This window comes from Lycium barbarum, chromosome 9, assembly GCF_019175385.1.
Source record: "Lycium barbarum isolate Lr01 chromosome 9, ASM1917538v2, whole genome shotgun sequence".
NCBI lineage: Eukaryota > Viridiplantae > Streptophyta > Magnoliopsida > Solanales > Solanaceae > Lycium > Lycium barbarum.
In genome coordinates this window covers 116,680,360-116,690,672 of record NC_083345.1, presented here as the reverse complement: position 1 = coordinate 116,690,672, position 10,313 = coordinate 116,680,360, and the positions used below count along the sequence as shown (strand labels likewise).

At 34.0% G+C, this 10,313-nt stretch overlaps 1 protein-coding gene across 3 annotated transcripts; it reads right to left on the bottom strand.

Moving 5' to 3' along the window:
* Nucleotides 1–3,911: 3,911 nt before the first annotated feature.
* LOC132609581 (F-box/kelch-repeat protein SKIP25-like) lies at nt 3,912–10,097 on the bottom strand. 3 transcript variants are annotated; one of them, XR_009570882.1, is made up of 4 exons: nt 8,738–10,095; nt 6,103–6,215; nt 5,290–5,342; nt 3,912–4,390 (listed from the first exon to the last, which is right to left on the bottom strand). XR_009570882.1 is itself a non-coding variant. In XM_060323639.1 (3 exons), exons 1-2 carry the CDS (start codon nt 9,978–9,980, stop codon nt 5,338–5,340), a joined length of 1,248 nt encoding a protein of 415 aa, XP_060179622.1. In that variant the 5' UTR covers nt 9,981–10,096; the 3' UTR covers nt 3,912–4,390; nt 5,290–5,337. The 3 variants fall into 3 exon arrangements, 2 of the variants coding, with proteins under 2 accessions (XP_060179622.1, XP_060179621.1); XM_060323639.1 differs by lacking the exon at nt 6,103–6,215 and having other exon boundaries at nt 8,738–10,096; XM_060323638.1 differs by lacking the exons at nt 5,290–5,342; nt 6,103–6,215 and having other exon boundaries at nt 8,738–10,097.
* Nucleotides 10,098–10,313: the final 216 nt, after the last annotated feature.

Genomic DNA, 10,313 nt, shown 5'->3' with positions numbered 1-10,313 from the left:
GCTACCTTCATATCTTATATTTGTCCTTACTACTTTAGTGCACTGCTTTTATTTTATAACAATAAGATCTAATAATATTTACTTTAAAAGGATTGAGGACAAAAGCTATGGATGTGAAAACTAGGGCTGTTCACGGTTTTGGTTTAAACCAAAACCAAACCGAAAATTTAACCAAATCGAATAAAAAAACCGACATTTGGTTTGGTTTGGTTTGATTTGGTTTTAAATTTTAAAAATCGATAATATTTGGTTTGGTTATGGTTATATTAAAAAATAACTGAATAAATAACCGAACCAAACCGATAAATTATATACATAAATTTTATAATTATTTATATGTATAATATTAGTTTTTCATAAATAATTATAAATATTTTATACCTTTTAATCATTAATTTTATTTTTGATCTACTTATTTCACATGATTGTTTAAGGCCCATGTTTTTAAGAATATGTCCAAGCCCATGTCTTTAAAGTCTTTTAACTCTTTAAGTGTTAAGCGTAAACCTATTAACAGAAGCTCACGTTATAGTCTAATGTCTTTAACTTAAATTTTTAGCCTTTCTTTGTCAGCCATTTGATTTTAGGTTGTTTTTTTTTTCTTTTCGAATTTATACCTTTTTTTTTTTTTTTTTGTCTGAATGGGTCCTAAACTTCTAATATTTTTCATATGAAAAGAACAGAGGTTGTAGATTTGGAGGTTCCAATAGAAGATACTTCAGTAACATCAGCATTTGCTGCAACTCAAGCACATGGTAATGCCCTAATACTTCTTCCGTGGGTAATCCTCCTAAAAAGCATAAAAGAACAACTCCTTGTAGTTGAGACCCTAGCCTTTGGGATAATGATAGAAAAACATCTGAAGTTTTGGATCATTATACAAAGTTTTTTTAATAAAATGGGAGAATTGAGGGCAAAATGCAAGTATTGCCCCAAAGTTTGAGATCATTACACAAAGTTTTTTTATTTCATATATTTTCGTTTTAATTTTAGGTAGTCTTTATGTTTAATTAATATGTATGTTTATAAGAATAACTAAAAGCTCCTATGCTCTACTTTATTTCCAGGCATGTGTATTAAGATGACAAAAATTGTGCAGCCACTACTTAGTTAGTTTTTAGCTCTATATGTAATAGTTTAGCAACTTTGGGTAACTTGAATATGACACTATCACTAATAGTGAAAATATTTCTATGGTGTATGTTCCACCTTAAACGATAAATAAAAGTTATCGTTTGAACAAAAAAAAAAAGACATGTCTTTTTCAACTTTTTAATGTTTTACTGATAAGTCTCATGGCTGTTAGTCATAAACCGAAAAATCCAACCAAACCGAACCAAACCGACAATAACCAAACCGGTGGTTATTATTTTATTTGGTTTGATTATGGTTTTAGACATTTAAAAACCGACTAAATTGGTTTGATTATGTTTTTAATCAATAACCGATCCAAACCGAACCATGAACACCCCTAGTGAAAACTCATTCTCCATCCAAGAAGAAGTCAGCTAGTATATATATATATATATATATATATATATATATATTTGAAAAGTTTGGAGATCTACCAAATCATGGACCAATTGCAAGTGGGCACTCAATATAGTAGGTCAGTTGCAACCAAATTATCCCCAAGGCGGCTAGGCCTTATGAAACAGTTAAAGTAGCCAAAAAGGTTACTTCCTCCGAACTATCTGTGATATTTTTTATTTTTCGAGGGTTAATTTGATTAAATATTAAAGTTAAATTTTATTAGGTTAATTCAATATTTTAAGATTAAAATTTATCTATTTGAAAACTACATGAAAAACATTATAAGTTACAACATTTCTCATATCAATTTGGTGAAAAAATATATCTTAAAATGTCGGTCAAAATTCATGTAGTTTGGATCTGGAGAAGCGAAAAGTATCACATAGAAACAGAGGGAGTATACCTTTCGTAGGCTGTGTGCAACCTGAAGTTCGAGCAAAAATAATTGAATTTCAATTATATGTACAAGAGTAAACTTTTAGAATAACATACATGGTAACTCAAATGGTGCAATATTAGCAAAGAGCTGATTAGTAGGAATATATTAATTAGTAGAGGAATTAAAAAAAAGAATATTTCAATTAATTAAAAAGTAACTGTGTTTATTTGAAAGTTATTCGGGCCAAAAATGAAAATTTGTCAAAATAATAAGCTGTATGCTTTCAACATGTGTGCATCATGAAGGGATGCGGTGGGATTGTTTCAAATTTCTTTATCCGAGTTTCAAATTTGAGTATTGAGAATAAAAAATTTCTTGATAGAAAGCTTGCACTCTTCTTAATTGACTTACCGGCCATAAATCCGAAAAGTAGATTTATGACACCGGTGTAGTGTGTTTGTATGGATAATTAAAGCGAAAAAGTAACCCGTGAAGCTCACTAGTTCATTTTGTGACTTGTGTTCTTTGACTTTTGAAATTAATTCTAAAAGTTAAAGGTACTTAAAAGTACTGGAGTACTAAAAATAGAGACTTTTAATTGCTTGCATACTTCCTTGTCCGTGAAATTTACCAAACTCTGCGTAACTGCATTCATTAGTAGCAAGTTCTGAAAGAAAGACTTAGTTTGGAAATATTTATACAACCGTGCGATTTATGATGAGACTACTAAAAACAGAAATGCCGTGAAAGACAAATTTTGTAGTTAAATAGTAAAATTCATTGTTAATTTTAGTTACCGACGAATTAACCATAGATTAATAAAAAATTATGTTAGATACGAGCTTTTTAGAGACAGATTAATGACGTAATTTTAATTTTTCTTATAGTAACTAATATAGATAAGTGCATGTACATTTCTACAATAAACATGAATAATTGATAATATGATTAAAAATACTGCTATACGTAACTTGTTGTAATAAGTTAAATTTCCCTAACATTACATTATGGTGTATATAAAATAATACATGCAAATTTGTGGTAATGTCAACAGCTAACCGTATAACCAATGACCAGAATCATATACTTTTTTATGAGTTATTCTTTTGACATACGAAATTCACTGACTTGATTAATTTATATTTGCGGTCACATAGATTTCATAAAAAGGAAAGTGCTCCTATGAGCAATTTCTCCATTTGAAACCACTATGCATGTTGTTTTCACTTAATTGGCAATCAACCCATACTTAATGGAAAAGAGCAATTCACAGCTTTCTCTCTTTATTAGGATTTGCGAATATTTGAAGATAGAGAAAGAAGGAAAGTCGAAGCATAAAAAGATGATTAAAACGATAAAGGAAACTATATCTCACACACACCCCCCTTTTGGGTTAAAGGGTAAAAAACACACCTCAAAGACCACATTTTTATGAGTTTCCTATTTAAACTATCAGCTGCGAGAGTTTCCTACCTAAACTATCACCAACTTATTTGCAAAACACACCTCAACTATCAGTTGTTCACTTTTTCTATCCGAATTATCACCAACTAGTTTGCAAAATACACCTCATTAAAAGTGAGCAACTGATAGTTCAGGTGTATTTTGTAAACTAGTTGGTGATATTTTAGGTAGGAAAAGTGAACAGCTGATAGTTGAGGTGTGTTTTGCAAACTAAATGGTAATAGTTTAGGTAGGAAACTCTCACACCTGATAGTTCAGGTAGGAAACTCAAAAAAAGGTAATACTTAAGGTGTGTTTTTGACCATTAATCTCAAGAATATTACATACCATATGCTGGAATGGATGAAAATCCTTTTCACCCCCAACTTTGCTTTAACAATCAAACTCCCCTCAACTTTGAAGAATAGTCATTCTCTCCCCCATTATCCTATACAATGTCTATTTTGTCCTTGTTATTGTCACGACCCAACCCCGTAGGCCGTGACTAGTGCCCGAGCTGGACACTCGTATACATATTTGTTAGACATAATCAAACTGAAGCTAAAATAAATATAGAACTTGCAAAAGGACTCCAAAGGTCCATAACGTGATCATATATACATATATCCAAATAACCGGTCTCCTGGGGAGTCATAACTGATCAGAGCATAATATGATACGCAAGCAAACAAGGCTGCCACAATATATCAACATGATACGCAAGCCGACAAGGCTGCCACAATATATCAACATGATATGCAAGCCAAAAAGGCTGCCAATACATATGAGCATATCCATAGCACATCGTATAGACACAGCTGAACAAATTTATACACAACCCACACATATGTCTACAGACCTCTAAGAGTATCAACAGTGACATATGATGGGATAGGGCCCCGCCGTACCCCTGGATGAACATGTATATACATTAAAAGATTCGTACCAAAAGTCTAGGCTCCGGAACAACGGAGCTCGCCAAGACAGCTGAGTGGAAACCCTAAGCTGGAGGATCACCAAATCGAGTATCTGTACCTGCGGGCATGAAACGCAGCCCCCCGAAGAAAGGGGGTCAGTACGAGATATGTACTGAGTATATAAAATATGGAATACAATAAAAAGGATCATAACTGAAGTAGAGATTCCAGGAGACAAGTATGATAATCAAGAAATCACTGTACCTGTGCCTTACGAAACAAAATCATGCATATCATTATCATATACCGTACCCAACCCATTATGGGACTCGGTGCCATAATCATATCATCATATCATCATCTATATATACCGTACCCGGCTCTCTAGTAAGGGACTCGGTGAATAAAGTCGTGTACACGTATACCATACCCGGCCCATCATGGGACTCGGTACCATAATCATATCATCATATACATATGCCGTACCCGGCCCTCTAGTAAGGGACTCGGTGAATAATTCAGTGACACTGTGCACGATAACATACCCGGCCCGGGACTCGGTGAATGATACAGTAACAGTAAGCACGAGTAGAATGTCATGAGCAACCATATACAACTACATCATCATCTGAGACTTAACAGAATAAGTGGACTAACTAACACTCGAATATCAAGACAATAGTCATGGTAAGTACTCTTTGAATGTCAATAAGAACTATATCAAATAGAGCCGCAGGAATCATGTGTCATGTATCAAGATAATGCGAAACAACTATTAGAAGTCAAGGACATTAATCATTATATAGTCTTTAAGAATAGGAACTTTTACACATCAACTACTATCCAACGTATAGAGGACTCGATGGAAACTCAATCACTTAAGAGTCCTAACATCAAGAAGTGAATAAGAATCATGAATCACACTCAAGACTTATGAATAGAATTACCCCAAAGTTCATATCATTCATCACTTAAATCTAAGACATGCCAAAAGAAAGAAGGGACAGCTTTACATACCTTTAACGCTTATCCGTAACACAATACGTATACGCTGCCCGAAGTGTCTCAACCTATATTAAGACGTCAAGAACTATGGTTAAGCTACGGGGAGATTCAAAACGTATTCCAACGTTAGTAGCTCCTTGCTAGAAAGTTAGACGATGTTTCCCTTACATTCAAACCAACTACATAACAATCAAGTTAATATCAATAACCACACGTTCAAGTACTATATTGAGACTAATCCAGACAAGATTCGAGATCACTCCGAACAGCCCGCATGACATTTCAAATCAGCTCAACCCATATAACAACACAATGTATAATCTTAACTATACTTAATCTTCCAATTCAACAAGAATAACAACATGCCCAAAGCAGCCCCTAATCACAACATAAAAAGATGCCCGATAATCTTACGAACATCTACGAACACACCAAGCAAACCGCATACGCTTCTTATACGTTATCTCATACATTCCTTTCATCTAAATTAGTGAATTATACCAGCAAACACACGACAACAACATCATTCACTCATATGCAAGAAAACTACATTAATATTACCATAAATCCTTACAACAGCCCACAAAACAAATTCAACTTTAACTTTAACCATTTAATTCCTTCACTCTCATCATTTAATCCATAACAACAACAACCAAAATGCTACTTAAAATTAATTCACCAATTCCAACTAAAACAGCCCCCTACACGGCTTCAACAACACTCAAACATCAACATACATAATTCCATGTATTCAATTCACATCTACCAAATTACAACAAGTCCAAACCCATTCTAAAACATATAGAAAGGATTAAATCTTACCTTAACAACTTAGCTCCTTAATTTGCTGAAATTAGTGAATTTAATTATAAACGTCCTTGCTGCCTCCAATGATCAATTCCACGTTGTCAACCACCTTCAATTGGTTGGAACACCTTGGAAAATAAATTTTTGGATCAAATTTGTGAGCTTAAGTTTGCTCAGCCATGGCCGTGAGCTTACAAGAGCAGCCATGGTTGTTTGTGGTTTCTCTTTCAATTGGGACATGATGAAGAATATGTAGAACACTTTAGGGATTTAATTAGCTATCAAAATCATGACTTGCTCAAGAACAGCCATGGCCGTGAGCTGCCATGGCTGAACTCCTCTCTCTCTAATTCATTTTTGTTGAAGTTGAATTATGAAATATGAGTCATCCATTTAAGTTATATATGCAGTCCATATGGTTGACATGTGTCCAGCCACATGACATGTGTTCCATTAACATCCATGAGCCAATCGTATTCAGCCATGTCTTAGTGGGATCCACTTAGTGGTCTAATTAGGCTAATTAATCATAATTAATCACTAATCCCCACTTAATAATCTAATCATGGTTAATTAATCCCTAATCTCCATTAATATTTCTATACCAAATAAAATTTATAAGCAATTCGTGCATTAATTAAAATCGGAGATTAAAAGTCTCTATCTCATATCCCAAAATAACTTGTCCTTAAACTTATCTCAATTCGCTTAAAAATATTCCAATGTACAAAAATACGGGATATAACAGTTATTTTCAATCCTCTATTTATAAAATACATTCTTATATTATATGTAATATTTATTTTCTTAACTTAGGTATTTATAAATTTATTGAAGTTCATTAACATATTAAATGAAATAATAATTTTATGAATTTGTCACGAAATCTAGTGCTATTTTATGATTGTTATCTCAATATGTTTTTTGTAACTGGAAATTTTATTACCAAAGTATAGTAATATTTATAAATTATTTCTACATATGCATTAAATGTATGTATGTACAAGCATGTCTATGTATAATTAAATTAACGTGTCACTTATTCTCTATTGCCCATAAAAATAAACAAGTTTTGGTTGTAATTAATGTAATATTTCTTAAATTATAATTTAAAATTGATTTACAATATAAATAAACAATTTTTAAGAATTGGTCTCTATTGCATTGTTTTTTAATTAGTTGCATTAAAATATATTTATAAAGCTATTATTACCTGTTATTTTCAGTTGTATAAATAGATATTAGAGTTTTGATTGTTATTAATAATTTTTTTTATTCTACTAATTTATTTCATTATAAAATATTATTAACTTATATGCTCAATTATTATTTCCCACTTTTTTTTCACCCAGAAGATAATATTTATTTTTTATAGGAAATTTGTTAGATAGATTTAAAAAAATGAAGAATATCTTGATTTTAAAAAGTAAAAAAAGAAGAAGACGAAAGTTGATAATGTAAGGGTAAAATAGGAATTTAAAAGAGTCGATTAGAATAAAGTAGGGGTGGGCGTTCAGTTCTTCAGTTTGATTTTATCAAACTTCAATTCGGCTATTTCTGTTTCGGTTTTCTGAAGGTGGACACTGAACACCGAACCAAACTAGTTCGGTTCGGTTCTTTCGGTTTCGGTTTTTTTAAGTTTGGTTCGGTTTCGGTTTTTTTGATAGGATATTAGAAGCGATTCCATTTACACTAATTCATATTCTCAAAAGCAATAAAACATAAAACTGATAAATTGAAATCAAAATCAAACAAATAGGATACACAAGAACAGAAAACCATAACCATGATATAGGATTACTAGGTGTTATATACATACAGTAAGAATAACTAAGAAAACACATAAAGAACATACACTAATCCTAAGACACATCCTAGTCACCTTCCTTTGTTAAGGATATTTGATTTTCTCAACTGAAGTGGAAAATTAGGGATATAAAAGCAAAATAGGGCTTGTTACAATTGGATTTTTTTTAGGCTTAAACTTAATGGGCCTGAATTATTTAATTTTTTTTGGGTAATGCATTAAATTTCGGTGGACGTTCAGTTTTATCAAACTTCGGTTCGGCTATTTCGGTTTCGATTTTTTGAAGGTGGACACCGAACCAAACTAGTTCGATTCGGTTCAGGCGGTCCGGTTTTTCGGTTTTCGGTATTTATGCCCAGTCCTAGGATAACGGAGGGAGAATGACTATTTTTCAAAGTTGAGGGGGGAGTTTGATTTTTAAAGTAAAATTGGGGTGTAAATGATTTTAGTTTCAGTATCCCCCTTATGTGACTACAGAAAAAGGTTTGTGATTTAAAACGAGTCCTTATACTACTAATGATGCATTTAATCTTATCAAAATAATTTAGGGATGCATTTAGTCTTATCAAATTCACTTCTACTTGAATTATCCATGTACTTGCAGACCAATAGCATTGAGATTCTATCTTTTCTTGAGCATAAAGTCATGTCAACTTTCATTGCGGGAATTTGCAGTCAATATTCACTACTACTACATCATGTAAATCGAAAATAAATTCTTACATTGCACATATTTTAGATGTATTATGTATAATGTATACCTTTCATATCTCGGAGAAAAAATTATAAAAAAATTGAAAAATAAATTAATCAAGGAAAGAAAATTGTACATTCAATAATCACCTTGTTCTGTAGACTCAAAATCAGCCAATTGACTCATCCTAGGCAAAATATGTATATTCAAAACTTGAACCCCTACCGGAGTTTCAACCACCACCAACCTTGGCGGATCTGCCACCACATCCACCACCGCTATCCCACCGCCACCGCCAACCACGCACACTCTACCACCACCCGCCGCTACGTGTTCCGCACCTTTAAGCATTTCATTTTCAACTATTTCCACCCAAACATCCCTCTCTTCATCATATCTCCTCAATGCCCCTTTAGATTCATCCACCATATAAATTGTCTCCTCCGCCATCGCGACCGCGGGACCCCTCCACCCCACTAGCATACCCTCCGGCATCTCTTGCCACGTGTCATTTCCCACATTATATATTATCCCTTCTTTAGCTGCATCACCTTTCACATTGACCATACACAATTTCCCTTTCCATCCAATAGCATCAATTGCTTCCCTGCTAAACTTCCCATCTTTTAACCCACTCATTTCTTCCCATTTCCATCCACTTTTTATGCCACGTGTACATGTGTGGTTGCAGTAACAGTAACGGGGCTCGTGAACCCCGTTTCTATTACTCTCATCTAGGTCCCACTTCACAACTGACCGAGCTATCTCGGGGTTATAGTGGGACCCAACTCCACTTGCCACATACACCGCATTCCCCAACGTGCCCGCCGCGCACCACCTGCGCGGCGCGGCGAGCCGGGGACCATAGCTCCATTTTCTCGCCCTCGGGTTGAAAATCAGAGGGCGAGAAATTGCCGGGGAAAACTGGTCCCCGGTCGCTGCGAGGAGAATTAAGTTGCCAGAAACGCTCACCAATTGAATTGGAAGATTTCTGGCAATAAATGAAGGGTGTTTAACCAGGAGGCGAAGGGGCGGGTCCGGTGGTGGTGGAGGAAGTTGCTGCCATTTCGATGAAACTGGATCGAAACAGGCAAATTCTACTGAATTGCTAAAATACGCTGAATGTTTTGTTTCATCTGTTGATGATTTTGGAGGTAATAGCAAAGCATATAGAGACAAATATGGAGGAAAAGAAGGTGAGTGGATAAGTTTACGCCATGAATGGCAAGTGGAAAAAAGCGTAAAAGGATTGACGAGATTCAAACAAATTTGAGCGATATGATCGGGAAGTCCAGGGATCAAGTACTGATGATCATCATGGTCATGGTCGTGGTGGTGGTGGATTTTATGACGTTTGATGGCGGTGGTGGTGGTGATGATAGAGTTATTCATTTGTGGATGTAAAAGGAAGGAAAATAAAGAGAGAACTGAAGATACATGTTCTATTTTTGTGTGTGATAGAAGTAGGTTTTATCATTTATGTCTTTTCATAACCCAAAAAAAAAAAAAAAATGATGGTTGAAAAGTGATGTGGACATGGTGCGACGTAAAAGGCAAATATTGGACATAAGTTAGTAGTACAGAATACCCCTTTTCTATCATTTGTTTTTTTTTTATAATTGAAGAAATTTTGATTGTATTAAATTGTTAGGACGGTTTTTAGAAGGATATACAAGTAGAACCCACAAGGAATCTTATTATCTGTTAAAATATTTCAAATCTGTC